The 24,610-nt window shown below is 54.1% G+C and overlaps 4 protein-coding genes and 1 long non-coding RNA gene across 8 annotated transcripts in view; 2 read left to right on the top strand and 3 right to left on the bottom strand.

The window, feature by feature from the left end:
* Positions 1-11,327, bottom strand: part of CBL (Cbl proto-oncogene) — a 36,190-nt gene extending 24,863 nt beyond the window's left edge. For all 3 annotated transcript variants that reach the window (XM_059867055.1, XM_059867054.1, XM_059867056.1), the window contains exons 1-2: positions 11,079-11,327; positions 4,812-5,059 (exon numbers count right to left, since the gene is read on the bottom strand). In XM_059867055.1, coding sequence (XP_059723038.1) covers positions 4,812-5,059; positions 11,079-11,225 — 395 coding nt within the window. In that variant the 5' untranslated portion in view covers positions 11,226-11,327. The remainder of the gene's footprint in view (positions 1-4,811; positions 5,060-11,078) is intronic.
* Positions 462-24,610, top strand: part of SIK2 (salt inducible kinase 2) — a 244,066-nt gene continuing 219,917 nt past the window's right edge. Inside the window, exon 1 of the mRNA XM_059867053.1 lies at positions 462-468. The gene's annotated coding sequence lies outside the window, so the exon portion shown is untranslated. The remainder of the gene's footprint in view (positions 469-24,610) is intronic.
* Positions 11,568-12,714, top strand: LOC132338007 (uncharacterized). The gene is made up of 2 exons (XR_009489335.1): positions 11,568-11,827; positions 12,294-12,714. It is a non-coding gene; the product is annotated as an uncharacterized LOC132338007 (long non-coding RNA).
* On the bottom strand, positions 13,719-17,860 carry NHERF4 (NHERF family PDZ scaffold protein 4). Its single transcript, XM_059867120.1, has 10 exons — positions 17,524-17,860; positions 16,895-16,922; positions 16,614-16,678; positions 15,946-16,157; positions 15,585-15,771; positions 15,366-15,502; positions 15,089-15,293; positions 14,727-14,923; positions 14,437-14,607; positions 13,719-14,265 (listed from the first exon to the last, which is right to left on the bottom strand). The coding sequence occupies exons 1-10, from the start codon at positions 17,858-17,860 to the stop codon at positions 14,221-14,223; spliced, it is 1,584 nt and encodes a 527-aa protein (XP_059723103.1). The 3' UTR covers positions 13,719-14,220.
* Positions 16,081-24,289, bottom strand: NLRX1 (NLR family member X1). 2 transcript variants are annotated; one of them, XM_059867119.1, is made up of 13 exons: positions 24,102-24,289; positions 23,490-23,618; positions 23,261-23,388; positions 23,034-23,094; positions 22,572-22,669; positions 21,765-22,381; positions 19,885-21,299; positions 18,995-19,081; positions 18,659-18,910; positions 18,273-18,549; positions 16,895-16,922; positions 16,614-16,678; positions 16,081-16,157 (listed from the first exon to the last, which is right to left on the bottom strand). In XM_059867119.1, coding segments are annotated over exons 3-12 (2,958 nt in total). In that variant the 5' UTR covers positions 23,382-23,388; positions 23,490-23,618; positions 24,102-24,289; the 3' UTR covers positions 16,081-16,157; positions 16,614-16,676. The 2 variants fall into 2 exon arrangements, with proteins under 2 accessions (XP_059723102.1, XP_059723101.1); XM_059867118.1 differs by lacking the exons at positions 16,081-16,157; positions 16,614-16,678; positions 16,895-16,922 and having other exon boundaries at positions 17,912-18,549; positions 24,102-24,284.

Genomic DNA, 24,610 nt, shown 5'->3' on the forward strand with positions numbered 1-24,610 from the left:
AGCACAAAAGCCCTGGCCCCAAATCAAGGAAGATCCCATATTTCATAATTCATCTTCACCATCTCAAAACTGGATACCAAGTGGGACTGACAAGGAGCTGGGGCAGGGTCAGAGTAGATATTAAAAATATCTTTATTCTAAGGAAAAATATTCTTTATTTTAGGGTGGGCAGGCCCTGGCACAGCTGCCATCCCTGGGAGTGCCCAAAGAACAACCTGGGACAGTGGGAGGTGTGGCAGGGCGTGGGATGGGCTAAAATCCAACCCCAGAAATCCCAAATGTGGCATCCCAGCCCTGAACACCCCAGCCAAGCACCCAAGAGACAGGCACAGTTGCCAAGGAGCAGCAGCAGATTTCTGCCAGCGTGGAGAAATCCATCACATTTCCAAAGATAATTACTACAAATGAACCGACGTGCTTGTAATTCCACCCACAACAGCAAGTCCACAGCCTCCCATAAAACTCTACAGCTTTATAGGCTCTGAGAGGAAAGAAGAATAAAAATCTTCCTTCCTTATTATGCAATCATCTGAAATCTTGCATTTGTCCACAAATTGATTTTCAAGACGGTGGTCCAATTTTAGACAGAAAGAAAATGATAATGAATGCAAGCTTAAGCCAATTATGCTAAGTGTTACTTAAGTTCCAAAACTATCACCTAAACTGCAATTTAAAACCAAATTAGAAAGAAATAATTCACATTCCTCCCCTCCAACAACATTTACATGATAATGAATTTCTTCTTGGGTAATAAGCAGTTAGTTAGTGTTCATATGCTGGAGCCTGGCAAGGAAACCTTTCTTGTGGGCAGCTTTGGAGCTTGTTCTTTTCTTTAAGATGTTCTAATTTAAATGCAGATGTAGACTTCACACTAGTGGGTTTTGTTAAAAAAAAAAAAAAAAAAAGTGCTGCTGTATTAGAAGGAAGTGACAGAAAGAGGACTCACACACACCATTTGGAGCTCCACATTTTGCACTATCTCGTTCTCCCTGGGCAGGAATGTGTGCAAGAGGGCTCAAAGATGAGATTAGAGCACCAGCCCCCCTCCTCCCAGAGGATTTTCTGGTTCAGGGTTTAACACAAGTGTTTTCCAACTTTTTCCTCTTCAAATTCCAACGTTTTTTTTCTTTTTTTTCCCCCCCTCCAAGTCATTCTTCATGTACTTCCTTCCCCTTCAGAGATATGCATGGTCATTTCCAGGAGACATTAAACACTGGTACCTTTTTCCTGTGTAAATTAGTGAGTCTTAGCATTGGAGCTGGAGAAGAATATGAAATCCTGCTGAGCCAGCATCCCCACAGCTGTTGTCAGAAGAACAATTAAACATGGACCAGCTTCCCAAAGCTTTTTTTTTCACCTCCATGCTCTATGGAAAAAGTTTCCTTTACTCTCTGCTTAACCCCATTTTCTCTACAGATATATTAATTTTTTAAACTGGATTTGTTAACAGTTTGTTTCCCACAGCTGAACTAGAAAAATATCTTGTGCCAATCATTAAACATGCAGTCCATATCCTGAAAAATTATTTCTCCTCACTCACCCTGCAGCTTCCATAGCTGTGCTCTAATGTGGAAACATTTGCAGGGCTCTGATTTTATTTAGAAAATAACCTCTCTGAATTTTCCCTCCTTATAGACTGGTTTAACACAATTAGTAAATTTGATTTTTTGGTGAAAAATGGACTCTTCAGCCTAATTAATCCTTTTCCAAGGACCAGACAATTCCTCTACCTGTCTCCTGACCAACAAGCTATTTTTCACTTCTGCCATGTCAAGTATAATCTATTTACACTACTGCAAAACCACTGCTGCAAGAAGTAATTTATGTAGTGTGGAAAGCTGACAAATTGCAGCTCTTCTGTGCAAGCAAGAGGGCTGAGAAGTAAAAGCTTCCTGCAATGGAAACAGAAAAAAAAAATAGTCCAGCAAAACCAGCAAGCTTCTAAATGAAACTGAAATTGAGACCTGAGGCAGGTTCAGCATGTTCAGAGTAAGAACGGCACTGTCAAGCAATGCAACCATCACATGGCAGGGGAAAATAGGTTTATTTCATCTTTTTGTTGTTGTTAAAAAGGAAACTCAAGGAGTTCCCAATAGAGAAGTCACATGTTTACCCCTGGATCTATAAAGAAAAGGAAGCAGCACCTCTGGAAATGAGCTCAGCCTCAAGAATTCCTAATTACTGCACACAGCCAACAATCACTGGATCATTTGCCTTTACCTTGTTACAAGCAGACAACAAAATATCCAAAATTATTAACTAGAAACACTACTTGTTTCCAAGCCTGCAGATGTTGCTATCAGCTATCAAAACTCAGAGGAGCAACACAGTATCTCCAATTAAACCTCCAAGTTACCAAGTTGCATTTGATCTATTCCCTAAAATTCAGTTTTAAACAGTAGCCAGAAGTTACTGCTCCTACCTATCAGTCAGGAGATGCACACAGAGCTTTAAAAGCACCCTCAGCAGCATGAATTTTTAAACAGACATGGAAGTGAGCTGAAGCAGAATTTAAATAGCATCTTGAAAGCTCTCCTAACAAAACAAGTGAGCTCTCCTCACAAAAATCACAGCGTGAGTTTAAGGCAGGAGAGGTACAACCATGGTTAATTGATATATTTATAGTCTGAAGCACTGTACACCAAAACCACCGAGCCACAGAGACCTCCCAAATGTCTGAGAGGAAATACACAGAGAGCAAGTTGGAAATAACAGGAATGGAAGGGTGGTGCTCGAGTGACCAGGGCAGTTCTGATCCTACTTCAGTCATTTCTCATGACTGGGCTGGAGGAGCAAAGTACACCTTCCACAGTACTCATGCAAATGTCAAAATTGTGCCTTTTGCTCGACACCAGGAGCCATTTGGGGGAGAAAATAAGGTCATACACAGCAGGCAGCAAAATGAATGCAAAGTCTGGAAGAGAGGAGGAAAAACGCTTCAAGAACAGCAGAGACAAAAAAGTCAGAAAAGTCAAAACAACACTTCTATTAAACTTTTGAAGTCCTGTTCTCAAAACATTGCAGACTAATGGCCACAAACCTGCATGAGATCAAGAGCAAACTAGATTATATATATCTATATATATATTTATATTTATATTTATATATTTATATTTATATTTACACACACATATACCCACTGCCATGAGTACATTCCCAGTGAATACCAGATTCAGGTTCTGTTTGTTTGCTTTACAGACTGCTGACCACCTTCCAGAAAGCTTCTCCCACACTTGGAGCAGTTGAATTTATTAATGTATTAATAAATCATTATTATTAATTTTGAATTTATTAATTCTTACTAAAAATATTAGTATTTTTCTTCAGTTCCGAGCACGGTGAGAAAATGTCAGTTTATCCACCTTAGATTAGAATACATATTTTATATCTATGGGTGCATTTATAGCAGAAATTAATTTAATTTATTTAACAAATAGCACTGAAGTATTGGGTTCCAAGAGCTCCCACAACCACAAAATCTGGCACTGGCAGTGCAGCATTTAACAGAATCCCCAAACCCAAACCCCTCATTCCTTGTGTAGGTGTCTCTGGAACTGGAACACAAATCACAGGCACTGGCTGCCCTACTCTTGTCCTTTTTTGTGACAAATTAAAGAATTGAGAATGGTCCCAAGCTCAGCACCAGCACCAGGAAAGGTTCTCTGGTGTTACCCCTCGAGGACCAAACAGCCCCTGCTGCTTCCTGGGCTGTGCAGAAGCAGAGGAAGATGCCATGAGAGTGGCCAGGAAGTGATGCTGTTTTAATGCCTGTGTTTAACACAAGTCTCCCCACAGTTCCTTCCCTGCTCAAGCTGTTTATTCATAAATGGGACAATTAGCAATTCCCCCAGGATTCCCATGCCTGCTGTGAGAACAGCAGCCTCTGCTGCAGTCCTGACATTCCCATCTATCAATCTGGATTTCCCCTGCTCCCTCCAGTCAATTAGTTGGATTACAAACCAACTAGGATGATTAACCCCCTGGAATTACTTCTCTTTGCTCCTCTCTGAAAAACCAAGGCACTGGAGGTGGGATTTTGGATTCATGACTGACACAGCCACCATTTACTCATCAGATGTTCCAGATTTATGACAGATCACAACACACACACAGTTAACAGCACTCCAGAAAGAAACTTCCATTTCTTAATCCATTCTTCAACACAGGCAGTAGCAACCCAAGCAGCACCAGCAATGCCTTCTGGAGCCACTGTCACAGCCTTTGGTTGGAGCTCAATATCATGGAATATGCTACACAGAGTTCAATATTAAACCAGAAACATGTGCCAACACTTTTCCCCCCTCCAGTAATTCCAAGCTGTTGCCAGGCTGTTAACCACATTCTCCCCAGGGCAATTATGTTCAGCCACTGGGTGGTTTTCACATTTTTCCACCTTTTTTTTTTTTTTAATTCAACATCTACTCCAAAAACCTGAAATTAGTTTAGTGTTACAAATGTGTATCTCTGCCTGTTAGACCTTGCACAAATGTGTAAGATTCATCTTTCCCTGAGCTTCACTCTACTCTTAACTCACCTTGTCTTTCCTTCTCTTCAAGCTGGATGAGGAAACACCTTCTCAGGTTCACTAAACTCATACTATTTTGCTCAAGAGAGCCTTATATTCAGCAAGTGCAGTTTCTACCTCCACCTATCCCTTTCTGAAGTGCTGTTCACCATGAAGATGCCCCTTGACCTCAGCTATGCCTTTGTACAAAATGAAAGACGAGCTGACAACTGATCTACCTTAAACACAAACCTTCCAACGCATTCAATTCCTCCAAAAAACACCTGAAACCATTTCTCCCCGTTACCTAGGCTGGGAGTTCTCCTCGTACATCCTTTCCTTCCCCTCCTTGAAGAGGCTGATGGTCTGCTTGGTTTTTTTCATCAGGTTCTCCATGAAGACCCTGAAGTACTCGTTCTCGCCCAGGGTCTCCATCTTGCCCTCGTAGCGGGACAGGATGGTGCGCAGGTGCTGGTAGGTGTCAGGCAGCAGGTCCAGGATGTAGGGAGGGCTGTTCTTCAGGGCCAGCTTGGGGTTTTGGCACAGACGTACCACCTGTGGGAATGGAGAAAGCAGCTCTGTGAAAACTCCAGGAGAGGAGCACGACCAGGGGTTAAACGCAGCTCGCTGTCGCAAACACATCTGCTGCAACAAATCCCATTCGTGGGGCAAGTCCAGATGGAATGACAGAATCCCAGAATCACTGAGGCTGGAAAAGACCTCTGAGATCGAGTCCAACCTGGTCCCCACCTCACCAATCCAAGCAGAGCACCCACATCCAGGCACTCCTTGGATACCACCTCCTTGGGCAGCCCATCCAAAGCCTGACCATCCTTTCCATGCAGAAATTCCTCCTGATGCCCCACCTGAACCTCTCCTGGTGCAGCTTGAGGTCCTTTCCTCTTGTCCTGTCCCTGCTTGCCTGGGAGCAGAGCCCAACCCCCAGCTCACTAAAACTTTCAGGGAGTTTTAGAATGATCAGGTCTCCCCTGAGCCTCCTTTTCTCCAGATACTGAGCCCAGCCACCATGAAAGAATGCAATTTCTGGGCTGAAGTGCATGTGGACTGATGAAACTCATGATAATAAATTTATGTGACAGGGGAGGGGAAAGGAAGCCACTTCACCATCCGCCATAGCCAAAAGTTTCCATTATCTAAACTCAGAGAATTAAAGGGAGAGTTGATGGCAAAGCAGCCATTGAAAAAATTAAGTAGTGAACTTTCAGTTCTAGAAAGAGCTGGAATTAGAGTTGTGAGGTCAGTTTTGTATCAAGTTTACAAGGTAAGAAGCAGCAGTCTAACACTTCTATATTCTGTGACTTGCAGCAAACCTGAGCACAAAAAGTAGAGACACCTTCCTAAAGTTCTCCCCTATAATGAATATTATCTGGCTGCTTAACACCCAGCATATAAATGAGGTCTAAACTCATGACACTGAGGGAATTACAGATATCAAACAGTGCAGAATGCAAAACTTAAGTAAAGTGGATATGAAAAAGCAAAAAGAACAGTTTAACAGCCTTTTGCAGCACTTCATTTCCACAAAACCTTGTGAAACCTTCAAGAGGAATTGAGCAGTTCCCTACAGTGCAGGCTGAAATACCTACTTCCTTTAAATATAGATGGTAAACAGTCATTCCTTCTGAAACACTGCTTCAGCACTTCACTTTGCCATTTAGGGTATGTGCAAAAAGCAACCTTGTGAAGTGACACCTCCAATTTTATCTGACTTACAGCAGTGCCTGTACCCAGAGCTGACCTGAGAAAAGTTCAATTTCAGCCAAGAGAAAGGCACACAGTGTATCAAAACTCCAACCAGAAAAATCAGGCTGCTGGTAAAAAAAATGAACACCTAAAAAAGCCTCCACAAGAATACATGGGAAAAACAAACTACCAAAACTTTCCCTCCATTTTGAGGAGGCTGCCAAGGCCTTAAGATAAAGAGATGGATGGCCAGACAGCTGATTTAGTCAATTGATGCTGATGCCTCAGCTGCTGCTTCCTTGGAGCCTGTGAACATTGTACACTGAACCATATCAACAAATTGAGTCAACACATTTGTCCCCTGAAAAAAATTAGTTTCACTTTGAGCATGAATAGGTTCTAAATATGCTCCTCAGACCCAGCTGAGCTGTGCTCTGGGCAGCAAAACCTTTTCAGCAGAAATTGTTTATTATACAGTGGGTTTAAAACCCTAACAAACACAGTCAGCTCTGAGGAGGAAGCCACATGAAGCAAGCAGAGCCTGCACTTCCCTCAGCCTGCTGGAAAGAGAGAACAATTTGGCTGTTACACTTTGAAAATACCCAGCTATGGGAGCAGCAGACCTGCTGCATTTCAGACTTTGATATCAATTAAAGCAATTCCCCCACAGCAGCAGAGAGTTCTGCAAACTGCTCATTCTCAAAGCCCCAGTAAAATGCTTCCCAAGAAGTAGATACCTCAGTTAACAGAAAGGTCAAAACTGCTGGTATTTTATTATCAAATCAGCTTCTTTATTTAACAAGCAGACCAAAATTAGCTAAGATGAGCAGTTAAACAAAACTGCATAACTAAGAACTGCTGCCTCCTCCCAAGAGCAAACTTGGGGCTTTTATAACACAGCAGCAACAAAAGCAGGGGCATTTTCCTTGTTTCTCTACGTGTGCACTTGCAGCATCATGACAACATCCAAAGGAATGTTCCCAGCCCTGGGAACAGCTGCCCCTCAGCAGCCTTCCACAGGGACCAGCAACGTGGAAGGAAATTGAGCAAAAAAGCAGAAAAATATTTTTTTGTTTAGGTGTGATGGCAACGAACAGAAGAAATCCACGGTTTTAAACTATCATCCAAAAGTTTGTCTGGCTGATGCTGTGTTCTCCCATTTTGGGAGATATTTTTGGGTTTTCAGGCACACCAATAAAGCTCAGCATGAAGAGAGGTGGGCCTAGGAAGAACCTGAAAATTGACTTCACCCATTTCCATTTTCCAAATGCAAGTCAAAAACCAGTTTCTCCAAATGAGTTTTGAGGAAAGAATCTGTTATGTACTCATTCTAGGAAAAATAATCTCATCTACATCTTCGAGGCCTGGAATTGAATCTTTCCCCTCAACAATCTGCAGCTTACCTTGACTAATTCTGGATTTAAGGGTCCCAGGCCTGACAAGCATCCAGGGGCTACTCCCAGGTAAGATTTTCCCTCCCAGGGCAGTTCTGAAAACTCATTTCTTCCTTCCTTTAGCAGCTGAACAGCTAACTGCACTGAGATCACACCTCATTCCAGTGCAAGCCAACAGCAAAACAAAACCTACTCAAACATCTCTTATCTCTTGCTAGATTTGTCTTTGGCCTTTCCTCTCACAATGAAGGTGACCTGCAGTGGCACTTCTCTCTATCAGTTCTAGGAACTGAATGGTATCAGGAAACCCTTCAGAGAAGTTTTATCTCAAAGCTCCTCTTCCTCCTCCGTGCTTTCCCACATTTATTCCACTCTGCTCCATCCCAAGCAGCTCATGACTAACCCACCTATTCCTCAAATACCACCCACAGCAGTGAACTCCAGGGGGCTGCATTTAATCTCTCTTCTGCAGAGAAATGCATAAATATCACCTCATTCAGCTGAAGGGGAACATCCAGCAGGGATGGAAAGGGCTATTTTATGTCCATGCTCTGTGTGACCACGTGTAGCTGTGGGAGGAATGGTACTGACAAAAAAATTAGGGCTTCAAATGAAAGAATCTGAAAGACATAAATATGTCAGGCAGCTTATGGAGAGCATGACAGGGAAAATATTTGGACAAGAATCAACTTGCATAGGAAATTCATCAGTCACATCCCAAAGCAGAGATGCACGAATGCTTTGACAACACCAGCTAATTATGCAGACTAACAAATGAGGTCGTGAGTGTAGTGTACCCACACAGACACAGCACGCAGCTCTGAGAGGCAAAAACATCATCTATTAAACATGCACACAGGCAGGTTTTTTATCTGCACCTGGAATTTCATGTTCTTGGCCCAGAAATCTACCCCATTCTCAACACCTTCCATTCATTTAGCACTTCTCACCACCAGCTTCTCTGGGTTTTTGCTACACCACTAAAGAGATTTGAATTCAGATGAGTTCTTTGAGCATGCATAAGTACAGCTGAAATCTAACTGAAATCTGAAAGGCTTTTCAGAGCCAGATCTCTCCTTTTGTACAAATCAGACTGAACAAGACTTCAGGCCTGAGAGCCTCTGGATGCTGCCTGTGAGTAAACCTGGAGTCAAAAGAGGTTGATGTAACTTGTGACAAATACAGCAGCAGCCCTGGCTTTTCTGTCAGTGGAGAGAAAAGACATCCAACCTGCTACAAAGTCCTAAAGCTGTGAAAATTCCCCCCAAAAAACCATCCTGCATTTTAAAATGCCACAATAATCAGCTTTTTTCATGCTAGTCTTTTCCTTCGAGCAGAGCAGGTTATGAGCTCAAACACAAGTTGCCATCTATGTCTATACATTCTATAGATGAAGATGTGCACTCTTACAGGTTACACTTATTTAGGGTCCTGTTTCCAAGCCCAGGCTGCCTTTCCTACATCAGCACTTGTGCTTGGCCCTCAGTCTGTAACAGAGCCAATGGCACCTCTCAATAGGGTTTTTTCCTCTGCCCCAGTCTCTGTAGGTGATCAAAGCTCATCACAGGCACAGCAAGGCACAACTATAAACCCTGCCTTTTGTTGAGCCAGCCAACACAGAGTGATTTCTTGGCAGGAACAGAATTTAATATGCCTTTAAAGAAGTCATTTGCTGTGCCTGCTTTTAGCACTTACTGCAGGAGGTTCAGACACTGCATGGATAAACAATGCAGGGGAAAGAGAAGGAAAATGCACAAGCCTGAGGGGCCATTGGATGAGGGATGCCCAAAATCCCTGCCTGCTCTGCTCCCAGAGGGGAAGGAGGTGGCCAGGTGACAGTCCCCAAGGCCTGGGGGCAACTTGGGTGATGCTCTTCCTCTACACTACTTGTAGGGCCCTGAACTCTGTCATGAAATGCACTGCACATTTCAGACTGCAACATGCCAAGCCTAGCCTTGATTTCAGAGCTGAATAGTAATTATCAACGAAAATTCCACAAAAATGTTTAATCTTTATTTTGTGCCTATTTCTGTGTGCCTGCTTTCACTCACTTGATTATTCCCTGCCAGCCCCCCAGGATTCCTGAAAACCCTGGACTGACCAGCACACCTAGCCAGGCCAGTAAATCAAATATCCCATCACAGCAACAGGCCAAAAGGTCTGGTGTCCTGCCCCCGGCAAGAGCCATTTCCTGGCATTTGGAAAGGAGGAGGAGGAGGAGTGGAGAGTCTTAATGACCCCAGAGAGCCCCTCCTAAAGGTGTGGGGCTGGAAGAAGGCCTTTCCAGCTCCCACGCCACAAGTTTTTCTTGTTAAACATCACTTGATACTTTATCTTTCTCTAACTACGTGTACTTATTGCAAAAGAGTTTATTCAGGCTTTTACAGTTTTTCCTCAGTTTTAAGGAAAGGGTTTTGTCCTGAGTGCAGCAACACATTCCTGTTCATTCCAAAAGGAATAACCTGGCCTGCCACAAAGCTTCACTACCCACACACCAGGCTCTATTTGCTTCCAAGGAGCAAATCCTAGATTTCTCCCTTGTCCTGCTGCTGTCACCACCTGCAGCTCCCCACCAGCCCCTACCCCTTCCCAGCACCACGAGTGCCCACCCCAGCCCCTACATGATTGGCATTTTCTACACATGTATATGATTAGTACAGATATCACAGAATATCCAGGCTTGGAAGGGACCCACGAGGATCATCCAGAGCAACTCCTGGCCTTGCACAACCATCCCACCCTGTGCCCAGATGCTGAGCTCTGGCAGCCTTAGGGCTGTGACCACTGCCACAGGGAAGCATCCCAGATCCTCTCAGGCAGTTCCAAATCCTCCATTCCAAGCTGTCCCCTCTTCTTCCACCTTGTTCTCTGCAGAGCTGCTGATCTCCCTTCATGCCTTCCCACCCTGGCATCCCATTCCCATGCTGCCTCTGGCCTCTCCTCCACGGCTCACCTCTCCACCAGGTTCCACATGGAATCACAGCATGGTTGGGCTTGGAAGGACCTTAAAGCCCATCTTGTCCCAGTCCCTGGCAGGGACACCCTCCACTATCCCAGGCTGCTCCAAGCCCTGTCTAGCCTGGCCTTGGGCATATCCAGGGGCAGCCCCAGCTGCTCTGGGCACCCTGTGCCAGGGCCTGCCCACCCTCCCAGGGCACAATTCCTAATTCCCAATATCCCACCTAAGCCTGCCTTCCATCAGTGTGAAGCCATTCCCCCTTGTCCTGTCACTCCACGCTCACCACATCCTTCCCCCAAAGCTCTGCACCCCATTCTGTGCCCACACACCTCTGAGCCCCCCAGATATCCCCCCTCGAGCCACAGACCCCTCTCTCCCAGCCAGCCCCAGAGCTCCAGGCTCATCCCAGATCCCCCCTGATCCCAGAGCCCCGAGCCCCCCAGGCCAGCCCTATGCCACAGCCACCTCGCCCCACCTCAGCCCCCGGCGGCCGCTCCCACCCCAGCGCCCTCCCCACCTTATCCATGAGCTTCCAGCACTTCTCCACCATCTTCTTGTCCACGGCGCCGGGCTGGTGCGGCCCGAGGTGGTGGTGGTGCGGCTGGAACGCGTCCTTCATCAGCCCGATGAGCCCGCCGGGGCCCTTCTTCAGCGGCGCCGACATGGGGGCGCCCACACCCGGCCCGTGGGGCCCGTCCGGCACCGGGGCCGCGGCCCTGCAGGGGACCGGGCTGAGGGCGCTCCGGGCCGGGCCGGGCCGGGCAGGGCGGCGGCGGCGGCCGTGGGCGGTGGCGGCGGCGGCGGCGCCCGGTTCCAGCGAGGCCCCGCCCTCCTCGCCGGCTCTGATTGGCCGCCCGCCCCCCCGAGCGCCCTGCCGCGCCCCCTCCTCCGGGGTGGAGCCCGCGCTGATTGGTCGGAAAGTGACACGCATGCGCAGTGCGGGGCGTGAGGGCGGAGCGGCGGCCATGCTTGGTGCGGGCGGGGCGGGGCGGGGCGCGGTCGCCATGGGAACGCGGGGGCCGCGCTCGCCTCGCCACCCCGGCAGGGACCCGCGGCCTTCGCCGCCCTTCCCGTGCCGGCTTGCGAAACCGGATCGCTTCCCTTTTCCTGGAGACGCGTTCCCTTTTCTAAGAACGGCCCCGACGCGGGGAAGCGTCGCTGCACGCCCCCTCTCCCGCAGAGGGATGTGCCCGAGGCAGGAGCGGCACCGGCGTCGCCACGGCAGGGAGGGGATGGGAACGGGAGAGCGTCCGGTGCACCTGGCAGGTACCTGAGGCCTCTCCCCGCAAAGGTAGCGAGAGGCAGAGCCCATGGGGGTTGAGTCCCTGTTCCCGGCATCCCGGCTCCGACGGGAGAAGGAGCAGGAGCCGGGCAGTGAGAGCAGCAGGGAGAGAAAAGGGGATGGAGCAGTGAAAAGAGGACCCGGGAGAGAAAAGGGACCGGGGAGAGAAAAGGGGCTCAGAGAATGAAAGAAGGAACCAGGGAGAGAAAAAGAGATTGGGGAGAGAAGAGAACCAGGGGGTTAAAAGGAGACAAGGGAGAGAAAAGGGAACCAGAGAGTGAAAAGGGACTGGGGAGAGAAGAGGGGAGCAGGGAATCTAAAGGGAACCAAGCAGTGAGTTTGTCAGAGCTGACACCACCAAACTTTAAAAAAAATTACGACATGGGCTTGAAAGTCAGTTGAGTTCTGTTCGTTTGCTGCCTTCAGATCCTCTTTTCATCTCCTCTTCAGGCAGAAGAACACATCCTTTTGCTAAAACCAGCTGTGGCTGGTACCACAGGGGCTGTGACAGGAAACCAGGCAAAGGCAAACTGGGTTTGCCCACATCAGTTTGGGGAACACGAGCACCCCAAACTCGGGCCTGGAGGTTGGACAGCCCAGCCTCAACCTCTGGATCCAGCCTCCTCCAGGGAGCTTTGCTTCCCCTGTGGCACCCACTTGCTGAGGAGCCAAATGGACAGCACAGCAGGAAGCAGCACTAAACACAACAGGGGAGCCCAGCATGGATTGGCTATAAAACTCTCTGCCTTCATTTTATTGCCTTTGGTAAAGCTTGGTAAATATTTCTGGGACAGGCAACTCCTTGTCTGGCTTTAATTACCTGGGCAAATTTTCCTAAGGATTATATTGACCTCAAATATGTCAACGTTTATTGAGGCCGTGTTCCTGAGGCTTTTCCCATTAGGCGCTAATGCATTCTGGCTAATAGTCAAGCTGGATTGACCACCAGCAGGTGCCCTGGCCAGCTCCACGCTACCACAAGTACCTGGGGAGAGAACTGGGGAGGGCAACACTGCCTTTGTGAGAGCCAAGTACAAAAATCACCATGGCTCTGATCCAAAGAGATCAGGGAACACGCTTGAGTAATTGCATTCCTGACTATCTGCTTCTCTGGGCATGATTCACCCCAAGCTGGGGCTGTGAGGCTTCAAGCAAAGAGTGATTTTGCTTGGGACTGTTGTGACTGTCTCACTTGGGACTCCTGGGACAGATGCAGGGACCCCACACCTTGGTGCTGCTGGGGGCTCCCAGCCGAGTTTTCCCACCTCTCCCTTGACTGTTCACCCCCAACCAGCCTGCAGCTGGCCAGCCATGGTTCCTCCCGAGCTGTCAGCTCCCACAGCTTCTGGACAAGGACTTCTTGCACCCCAGCTGCCTGCACTGAGCTCAGAGGACACAGAGGCAGGGACTCCAGTGTGGCATTTCTGTTCACGCTCGAGAAGGGGCTGAGGTAAAACCTCAGCCAGAGGTTTGTGGTTCTTGGCCACATGCAAAACTCTGTGCTTGTTTTCACTCTCCCACGCTCGGCAGAGAGGTGAAATTTCCCCACTGGGATCCCCTGTGTCCCCCTCCCCCAGCACTGTCACGGCCCTGGCAGGGCAGGAATGGATGTGTCACCTGCAAGGGGAACCCTCAGGAGCAACCCTTGCTGTGGAGCACAAGGAATGCCTGCAGGAGTTTGCTCTCAGATTCCTGCAGGTGCAGTGCCCAGGGGCTCTCAGGATGGCTCTCAGCCCCCACCCTCCCAGCAGCACACCTGGAGAGCTTCCTACATCCACTGCCCAACTCCAGGCTTGGGAAGAGAGGATGGATCTGGCCCTGGGATGTGCTGCCAAGTCGCAGTGCTGTCCATAACATCACCCACACAAACAGCAGTGTGGATTTGTCCTTTAATCCCCCCAAAAAGGTGGTGCAGGAACAGGGTGGTGCTGGGTGGTGGACACTCACTGCCCACAGGTTCAGGGAGAGGAGGAGCACAGGAGAGATGTCCATGCAGGTGCAGATCTGAGCCAGCCCTCAAGTCCCCATGGTCATGGTGCAGAGGGCAGCACCTCAGCTCTCCTGGGAACTCCCAGAGCCTGGAGCTGGGCAAGGGCTTCAGTGCAATGTCCTGAGGAATCCCTGGAGGTAGCTGGGCAGGCAAAGACACAGGTCTGTGGTCAGGTTAGGAGGAGCTGCCACTGTGGTTGATAAAAGCTCTGAGCCAGCCTGAGTGAGCAGAGATGAGTCCCTGGGAGTGTCATGCTGTGAGCCAGGCATGGAGACACAGGAGCTGCGTGTGCAGGGTCCATGCTGAGCAGTGCTGAGCCCCGAGGGGCTGGATGTGGCCTGGGTGGAGGTGCTGTGTGGGAGAGCCTGTCCAGAGGCTCCTGGGCTGTTAGAATGCCTGGCACAGCTTTGTGTGCTCCTCCTGGCGCTGGCTCTGTGGGGATACAGATTGCAGGGGTCATTCTGCCTGGCCCCTGTGGCCAGGGGACCACACAGCCTCCTCCTGGCAGCACCACAGGTGCCAGGAAATGTTAGGATGGGTGGAATAGGAGGGTGGCAGCACTCAGAGCACTGCCAGGCTGTGAGCACTGTCCTGAGGAGTTACCTGTATGATCTCTAGACTGTTGGCAGCAGCCATCAGCCAGGACACAGGTCCCTTGGGTGCCACCTCAACGTCACAGAGCGCAGGGGAGCCACTTCGAGAGGGCAGGGAGGGCGTGCAGGAGCCTGAGGCAGGGTCACTGTCCTCAAAGAACTGCAGGGGGGACAGCCCGATCTGGAAGAGCAGAAGAGGAATGGACACACAGCCCCTGTGGAGGACACCCATCCCACCGTGCAGCCTCACAGCACCCCAGGGCTCCCTAGCCAGAGCAGGAGCATGCCCCCAGGACCTACCGAGTGGTAGAACTCGTCCCCAGCGGGGTCGATGACCAGCAGTGTCACCTGATCCTCCCGGGCACGGATCCTGTGCACGGTCTGCTCGTGGTCCAGCCCCTCGATGCTCTCCCCGTTCACAGCCAGCACACGGTCCCCTTCCCTCATCCCTGCCTGCTCTGCTGGCAGCCCCACATCCACATCCCACAGGAACTGGCCTGCCACAGCACAGGGAGAGGGGCAGAGGCTCGCAGAGGGGAACTGGCTCTGCTGACCCCCGTATGCAGGTGGGGACAGGTCCCATTGTAGGCAGAGCTGTCTGCTCTTCCCAATCCTCAGAAATGCCTTGCTCAGGTACAAACTGCCCCTCTCAGCCCTCTCACCTACTCCTCCCGTGCTGCAGTCATCCTCCTTGAGCAGGAACCCGTAGCCAGCAGGACCCTTCACCAGGTGCAGCTCCCGGACCTTGAAGGGGAGCCTGGAGGTGTCTGCCAAGGCAGCCGTGACCTGCAGGCCCCGCAGGCGATAGAACTCCTCCACGGCGCTGGATGCCACCAGCAGTGTCACCTTGTTGCCACTCTGCTTAAGCTGGATGGGAAGCACAGGTGCTCAGTGACATTCTCAGCCCCATCTCTCACCCCCCATGCCAGGAGCAGGCACCTTTCTGGTGAGCTGGGTGTGGGAGTAGCTCTTGACACTGTCCCCGTTCAGCTCCAGCAGCCAGCAGCCTGGTGGCACCCCTGCTCTGTCTGCTGGCCCGTCCTGCAGCACCGACAGCTGGAAGGTGCCCTTGGTGCCTGCAGGAGGAGCAGAAGGGGCACTTTGGGGTGAGTGAGGTGCTACAACAGGGAGGCTCGTGGTGGCAGCATCCTGCTTTACCTTCTGGACACGACACGCTGAAGCCAAAGCCGCTTTTGTCCCTGGTGACGTGGCAGAGGCGCGGGCGGATGTCATCCGGCAGCATCTGGGACAGGTCCCTGCCCAGGGATTTGGCTGCTTCGTAGGAGTCACCATCCAGCACCGCCAGCAGGACCTGGTTCCCACTGGCCTTGATCTTCTGCACCACCTGGAAGGACCCAGGCTGTGAACCCTGGGCAGGCACCCTCTGATGGGGTGGGATTGGGGTCCCTGGGGTCAGCAGGGCTCCTGCATCCTCTGTGCCCCTGGCTGGGGAGGACATTCCCATGGGAGTTAGGGACCCCAGGGACCCAGGCGTTCCCATGGGATGTTCCCAGCTTACCCTGAGGTGGTCCATGTGGTCCACGAAGTGGCCATTGACCTGGAGCAGGCGGTCCCCGTCCTGCAGCCCCCTGCGCTGGGCCACCCCCCCCAGCTCAATCTGCCGGATGACGTGGCCCTGGCAGCCCAGCTCCTCGTGCAGGCAGAAGCCGAAGGTCTCTGTGCTGTCCTTGGTCAGGAGGTAGAAGCGAGGCTCCCCCAAGCCCTCACCATCTGTGTGGGGGCACAGCCTGTCAGCAGAGCCCTGCAGGGATCCTCACACAAGTTCTGCACCCCATCCTGGGCTGGGGATCTGCTCATCCCTTCTGTGGTCACCTCCCACAGGTCCCCAGTGTGACAGAGAGCTCAGGACCCCAGCAGTGCCCAGGTGCCACAGCCCCCTGCAGACACAAGGACACCCAGGTGCCACAGCCCCCTGCAGACACAAGGACACCCAGGTGCCACAGCCCCCTGCAGACACAAGGACACCCAGGTGCCACAGCCCCCTGCAGACACAAGGACACCCAGGTGCCACAGCCCCCTGCAGACACAAGGACACCCAGGTGCCACAGCCCCCTGCAGACTCAAGGACACCCAGGTGCCACAGCCCCCTGCAGACACAAGGACACCCAGGTGCCACAGCCCCCTGCAGACACAAGGACACCCTGGGAGATGAGGGCGTGTATTTACCCGTGTCCTCAGTCAGTGTCAAGGCTGGGTTGTCGATCCCAACTTTGGGGTTAAATTCAAATTTTCTGAAATGATAAAGGGCAGGAGAGGCCACGTTAGTGCAGGATGGCCTTGCCTCTGCCTCCCCCAGCCTTAGGGAGTTGTTCCTCCCAGAAAGGGCCAATTGAGGCCTGTGCCTCCTTCTCCTTGGGGAAAGCCAGAGGGGATTTTCCTCTTGGACCATTCCCCACACCTCTCCTGAGCCCCAGAAAGCCCCTGGTCAAGGGGAGATCAGCACTTACATGATGGACATCTTGTCTCCCTCGAGCCCTGCAGAGGGAGAGGAGAGGTCAGCACAGGAGGGGGTGGGCTGGGAGCAGACCCCACACTCTGGAGCACAGGGCTTGTCCACTCACAGGCTGAGCCTGCCAGCCAGGTGAGGGGGTTTGCCAAGCCCACACAGCCCCCAAGCCCCTCTGTCTCTCAGAAGAGGTTGTTCTTTGGCCCTGTCACACCTGTCCTCCTGCATTCCCAAGAGCAGGACCTGCTGCTCAGGTCCCATGGGCATTCACTGTGGGGGGAGAAAGCAGGGCCAAGCAGATGGGCTCAGTCCTGGGGGTTTGCAGGGCTCTTTGGTGAGGGCTGAGAAGGTTCACCAAGACCCCAGAGAGCTGCTGGAGCCAGGAGAGCGAAACAGAGACCTTCCCTGGCACACACCCCTCCCATAAAACCCCTCCACACCTCTTTGGGCACAAGGAACCCCAAACCCAGGGAGAGGGGATGCCTCCCCAGCATCCCCACAAGGAGACATTTTCCTGCATGCCTCTGGCTCCTTTCACAGGCTGCCTGGGCTCTGACATTGCCTTGCTCCACCTGGCAGCAGGGCCTGTGTGTGTGGGGAAGGGTCTCCAGAGGATTCCCCGGCACATACCTTTTGTTTGCTTCATGGCTGCAGGGATTGCCAGAGGGAGCAAGGTACAGGGTGAAGTGGCAGGGAAGTGTCCCCGCCTCTCCCAAGATGTCCCAGGTTTAATGGTTAAACAGCCTGAGTCTCGCCTGCCCTCCCAGCCCCTGGCACAGCCAGCCAGAGCTGGGAGCAGGGACCAGCACCCCGGGACACCCAGCTTGGGGACAGCTCCTGGTGGCTTCCAGGGGGACACACAGTGGGGGGAGAATGACTGGTTCAGCACTGGAGCAGAGATGGGCTGCTCCCTGCCAGTGCTGGGAGATGGGGAAAGGGAGAACCCTCCACTCCAGCTGCTCCACATTCCTCCCCAGGAAGGGCCCGAGGAGGAGATCAAGTCTTGGTACTAGTGTGCTTCAGTGGAAATAGAGAGGTGCACTTTAATGCTCCCAAAAGATTCACAGACAAGCCCCAATCCTGCTCCCTGCCCGCGCTCTGGCTGGGGTGCAGGGGCTGGCTTTCCACAAGCCCAGAAGAACAAGTCCCATTTGCTCCTGGCCTGGTTTCTGTCCCATTCCCACACTTCAGCCTCACCTGCAGATGAGGCTGAGCCCCACACACCCAGCACCTTTGACAGCACCATCCACCCAGCATCTCCAGGTGGGGAAGGGCACAGGGAATGTGCTGCTGGGCACACTCCACTGCCACACCCTGGCTGGTGGATGGGCAGCAGGTTAGAGGCTCCCATCCTGCAGTTTCCCCAGCATTTTCTTGACCTCGCTCTCGACTCGCAGGAATTTGGCTTTCCTCCAGGGATTGGCAGTCTGGCTGCGGCTGCTCTCCAGGTCCTGCAGGAGGAGGGCGAGGTGCTGCCGGACGCGCTCGCGGTCCCAGAAGGGCAGGTTCCTCTGCACCACGTTCAGGATGTGGGACCAGTAATCGGAGATGTCGGTGCCCGCTGTGAGGAAAACCAGAGCCCTGACGCCGTCCCGGTCCATGCGCAGGCTGTCGAGAGCCCTCTTGCCATCCTCGCTGATGTCGTTGAAGTAGAGACTGGGAAAGCAGCAGGAGACACCGGTGAGGGCTGAGGGGAAGGACAGAGGCACACAGGGCAGGGACGCCGCGTGGGCGAAAGGGCGGGGACGCGGCAGAGCGGACTCACTGCACTTTGTCCAGCGTCTCGTGCCTCTTGGCCACCTCCACCACGCGCAGGGCTGCCGTGTCCGTCAGGGAGTTGTAGCCCAGGTTGAGCTCCTGCAAGTGCTGGTTCTGGGCCAGGTGCTGGGCGATGGCCTCGGCGCCGGGGTCCCCCAGTGCGGTGTGCAGCAGGGACAGCTGCCGCAGCGAGCGGTTGCCGGCCAGCGCCTCGGCCAGGTAGCGAGCGCCCTGCTCGCCCACGGGGTTATTGGCCAGCCTGTGGGACACGGGAGCTCAGGGAGTGCCTGGGCATGTGGGGGACAGCGGTGGCAGTGTCATGCAGGGAGGGGGCCGTACTCACCGCAGGCTGCTCACCACACACTTGTCATGCAGGAGCAGGTCACGAATTTCCTTGCAGGCGTCGGAGCCAAGGCTGTTGAGCTGCAGACTGGTGCAGAGCAAGACACGGGGGTGACAGGAACAAAATGGCTGTTACCTGTGAGCCTGGCAGCCCTGCCCGCTCCATTTTGCCCATCACCATCCTCCCTGGGCTCCCCAAACTAGGCCACTCCAGGTTTTCTCTCCCAAAGGGAGCACAGTGACACCGCACCCCAGCATGAGCCAGCAGAGCCAGTGCCAGCAGGAGCAGGGCAAGGGGAAGGGGATGGCGGAGCCTTCAGGAGGTGGGTGAAGGTCAGAGGAGGGATCAGGGCTCCATCAAGCCCTCCTGAGCATCTGGAGGAAGGAAGTGCGGCACAGCCCAGCTGCACAGCCCGATCCATCTGTGCTGAGCATGTCTCGCCACCACCTGGGCAGCAGGAAGACCTGCAGCTCCACAAATGTTCTGGAATGTTTTGTGGGAACATCTGCACAGCCCGGACTCCCACCTCTGGGACTGCAAACTCCTCACAGAGCTAACGACATGGGGATGCCGGGTAACTTCCCGTAGGGACTCGGGTCTGCCAGGACAGCTGGCAGCTCGCCCAGCCTGTACCAGCTGCAAGGAACTTGCCAAAAATTCCTGTGGGAGGGTGAGCTGGGACTGCAAATCCCAGCATGCAGTGCCCTAGAAAGGCTGCTCAAGGAGTGTTGCATGTTGGAAGCTGTAGTTCCCTAGGAATGCACCGAGGATAAACACGCCCTTTCCTAAGTTTTCCATACCTGGGCTCCTAAAGCATCCCTTGATGGGCAGAGGTGAGAAAAAACCCAATTTCTGAGCAGTGCCCAAGGGCAGGAGGAGTTGGTACTCACTGGAGAGCTTTGCATCGCAGCAGGACAGGGAAGAGGGTCCTCAAGCTGCCGCTGTCCAGGTTGCAGGAGGTCAGGTTCAGCTCCTCCACCTCGTGACACGTGGTGCTCATGACAGACGCCAGCACAGAGCACTTGAGAGGGGTCATCTTGACGGAGGAGAGGTTGACAGCGCGGAGGGAGAGGATGGCCTCGGCCGTGAAGCGCTCGTTCTGGAACTCGTGCAGGAAGAACAGGTAGTCCATGAGCTCCGAGGGGGGCAGGCCCCTGCGGCCCTTCCTGATCACTGTCTTCTTCATGGCCTTGGCGATCTCGAAGGCTGCCAGGTTCTTGATGGAGCAGCCCAGCTGCTCCAGGATGGCGCGGTTGCGGCGGGACAGGATCCCTCCCATGAAAATGGGGAAGAGCTCGAAGACCTCATCATCTGGGGCCTCATCGGGGTGGCGCATGGGACCCTCCACGCCCAGGATGCTGGAGTTGATCTGGTCCAAGACATCATCATTGTAGTAATCCTCCTCTTTGAACAGCTCCTCTGCCATGGTGTGGGCAATGGTATCCCTGTCCTTGCCGCCCACACGGGAGAAGTAACGAGGGAAGATCTTGAGCAGGTTGAAGAGCACGGGGAGGAAGCGCAGGGGCAGCACCTTGGAGACGATGTTCACGACCACAGCCACGTCTTCGCTCACCTTCCCGAGGACCTCTGACAGCTCCTTCCCCACTCTCTGCACCAGGGTCTTCTTCTCGCCCAGCACCACGTACAGGGCTGCCAGGTACTCCTGCATGGCGGGGATGGTGAAGACAAAGGTGTGCTCCTTGCCCGGCTGCACGCACGGGCTGAGGAAGAAGCGGAAGACGTCACTGCGGAAAACCTCCAGGAGGTTGAGCTCGCTTTCAGTCTTCATCTCCACCTCGAAGCACTGCCGCAGGTCTTCCTCTGAGAAGCAGGTCTTGCGGGACATCACCCCCTTGTAAGCCAGCTTGCCCACTGTCTTGGCCACGTACTTCATCATGGAGATGTGGGTGGGGTCGGTGCTGTCCAGCACCTCCCCGCTGAAGTTGAGCCTCAGGAAGCTGGTGTAGATACCAGTGAGGGTCTGGCTGGGAGGAACCGTCCTGGTGAAGTAGAGGAAGTGCAGGGTGGTGCACACCAGCCAGCAGTAGGACGGCAAGAAGCAGGCAGCCGTTATTTGGTTGTGGCGCTCCAAGTTCCTCGACAGCATCTCCACCAGGTTCTCCTGCTCCACTGAGCGGCGGTCCTGGCTTTCCTCTCCGGAGCAGCCAGGCTGGCTGAGGCGCATCTGGAAGTAGAGCTTCTGCAGGTTGGTGTCGGAGAAGCCGCAGATCTCGGCGTAGCGCCCCACGTACTTGCCGGGGATGCGGCGCACGGCCGACGGGCGCGTGGTGACGATGATGCTGGCCTGGGGACACAAGGCTGGATGAGTCTGGGGCTGCTAGCAGGGCATAACCCACCGAGAGGTGCTCAAGGATCACCCTGTCCACAGGATGGGGTTCACAAAGGTGCTGGATCAAGCCTGGCTCAGGCAGAGGGGACAGAAGAACTTTCTCCATTCCCTCCTAGACATAAAGTCTGGAAGATCACAGCCTTCATTACCTTACCAGGCCTCCTAAAATCTGGAAGATCACAGCCTTCATTACCTTACCAGGCCTCCTAAAATCTGGAAGATCACAGCTTTCATTACCTTGCCAGGCCCCCCCAAAGATCCCACCAGTGACATGAGGCCACCTTAGCAAGTCCCTCCAGGAACAGAGGCTGCCTGCCTGCTCCCAGCCAAGCTGGACTGCAAATAATGATCACAACGGCCCTGGGACACCTCAGGGCTCACCCCCAACCTTCTCCCAGCACAAAGCAGGGCAACACCGACCTCGGGCAGGAGGTATTTCCGCAGCAGGTTGACCACGATGGCAGAGGGAGGCACGGGCTCGTTGGGGTCACAGCACAGCTCCGTGCCAGCCAGGCGGAAGTCCAGGCTGAGGCGCTCCAGGCCGTTGAGGATGAAGAGCACGCTGAGGTTGGAAGCTTCCAGCACCGGCACCACGTCCCGGAGGTGCTGGTACTTCTTGGTGATGAGGCGCCGCAGGGACACGTGGGCGTGGCTGTGGGACAGGTCCTCGCAGGAGAAGGGGATGACCAGCTGGAAGCGGGGCAGGCGGCCGTGGCACCAGTCCACCACCATCTTCTTGATGAGGGTGCTCTTGCCCGTGCCCACAGTGCCATAGAGCACCACGTTCTTCACCTGCCGCCCACAGGCGTCCACGTCGAAGAGGTTGTGGAGGCTGATAACCTTTCTAGAGGGCTGCTGGAGCTGGTTCTGGATGGTTAAATCAGGGGAAGGCTTCAGAACCTCCTCCAGGGAGCTCTCCCGGATCACTGGGTCCACGTGGACAGCATCCAGAGAGAAGGAAGGGCCAAACTGCCTCTCCTCATTGGGCTGGTGGCTGAACCACGCAGACAGGCTCTTCTGGTGCTTCTTGATGGCACCTGCAAGGAGGAAGGTGCTGGACATGACAAGGGCTGCGCCCTGGCAGGGCACTGGGGAAGTTGCCTGCCCCAAGCTACTGCAGAGAAGGGACAGCACCCAGTTATGGGGAACCCTCACACTGCCCAGGACAGCAGCTGCCCCCATCCTGCTGTGTAGGACCCTCCCTCCAGACCAGAGCTGCAAACTCACCAGAAAAGGCCACATTCCTCAGCTGGGACTGACCATGGCGAGAGGAGCTGGGTTGGGCAGGTTTCTCCTGGGAGTCTCCCCGGTAGTGAACACAGCCCCTGCAGGAGGAGGGAGAGTGTCACAGGGAGCAGCTCCAAACCCCACCTGGGGCAGGGGGGACAGATCACCAGCGAGGCTCTGGGAAGTGCTGAGAGGAGCCAGCTCACCCCTTCCTTCCCCTGCACCACGGGAGAGCACAGGGGCACGGCTGGGAGGTGAAGGCAGGTCAGCAAGCCACGGGCTGTGCATTCCCAGAAAGCCCGTGGAGAGGCAGAGGAGGTGGGCTGGAGTCAGAGCAGGCAGGGAGGTGGGTCTGGGTGTTGGTCTGGGTGGAAGCAAAGCAGTGTCCCTGGTGCCAAGGCAGCCAGCTCAGCCACCCGCGTGCGGTGACAAAGAGCCCCAGCCGTGTGACACTGACTGTACCTGGGGAGGGAGATGCTGCTTGTGCGAAGGATCCTCCTGAGGAAACACCGGCCTGCACCTCCTGGTGGGGAGGAGGAATGCACATGGTCAGGGACGGCCCTCTCCAGCCCAGTAGGGTAACCCCACCCGCTTCACACCTTGCTAGGGTGCCCCACACCCCTGCACAGCTGGGGAGGGATGTCCAGGGGGGACAGGGCTGAGTGCCAGAGACACAGAGCCCAGCTCACCTGGCACGGCAGCAGCGCACACGGACACGCTGCGGGTCCCCCTCGTTCCTGCCAGGGACCGCGGCAGCCGTGCCCAGCTGCCCCAGGGCAGGCAGCTCTGGCACTGCATGGCCCGGGACATCCTCCACCTGAAACACAGGGGTGTGTGAGGTGGGCGAGTGGCTCCGGGGGCTCAGCAGAGCACGGGGGGCTGTGGGATGTGGTGCTGCAGAGCCCTGCCCAGCCTTACCTGCCCCAGCGTGGTCCAGCCCGGCAGAACCGGCTGTGCTGGTGCTGACTCAGGCTCCCGCCCCAGCAGGGCTCAGCAGGGTGATCCTTCAGGAGCCCGGGCGGTGCTCACAGCCAACATCCTGGGAAACTGAGGCACGGGGGAGAAAGATATAAGCAAACCCCAGCCGAGAGAAGGGACGAGCCGAGTGAAAACACTCACTCACTCACTCACTCACTCACTCACTCACTCACTCACTCACTCACTCACTCCACAACCCACGCTGTTTACAATCCCTTTTTATGTGATCCAGGTGGAGAAACTGAGGCACAGGGACGGGGGCAGAGGAGCTGACCTTGAGCACAGGTGTCCCGACCGCGGTGCCTCTGCAGGAAACAAACCCACGCTGTCCCATGCCCGGTTCCCAGTCCCTCTGCTGAGCCGAGGGCCCTGAGCTGCCGTCCTGCTGCTGAGCCCTTCCAGAGACCCCTCTCGGGACCCCCGTGTCCTGGTGGCAGACGTGCCCTCGCCCCTGTGCCCTCCCGGCTCCCCGCTCCATGGCGAGGCCGTGGCGGTGCAGGGACCGGAGCCCGGGGCTGGCACCGAGCGAGGCGGCAGCGGCACCGGGCTTACCTCGTCCTGCAGGATTCCAGCCGGGAACTGCCCGTGCTCGATCTGCCGGGCCCACGGAGCGCAGCCCGGAGCTGCCCATCCGCCTCCTGCCGTGCCTGTCCCGGGCACGGCTCCGCTGCGGAGGCGGCTGCTTCGCAGGCAGAACTTCCTGCAACGCCATCCTGCCCTGTCCCGCCCCGCTCCGGCGCTGCCAGCTCCCCGAGCACGATTGGAGAGCGGCTGGAGCCCGGCAGGAACACCCGCACCCGGCTCTGCCAGCTCCCCGAGCAGGATTGGAGAGCGGCTGGAGCCCGGCAGGAACACCCGCACCCGGCTCTGCCAGCTCCCCGAGCACGATTGGAGAGCGGCTGGAGCCCGGCAGGAACACCCGCACCCGGCTCTGCCAGCTCCCCGAGCAGGATTGGAGAGCGGCTGGAGCCCGGCAGGAACACCCGCACCCCGCACGGGCTCCCAAACACGCCAAGGACTGCCGGAGCCGCGCTCTTACCAGATGTGCTGCGAGGAGGGGA

Source organism: Haemorhous mexicanus, chromosome 24, assembly GCF_027477595.1.
Source record: "Haemorhous mexicanus isolate bHaeMex1 chromosome 24, bHaeMex1.pri, whole genome shotgun sequence".
Lineage (NCBI taxonomy): Eukaryota > Metazoa > Chordata > Aves > Passeriformes > Fringillidae > Haemorhous > Haemorhous mexicanus.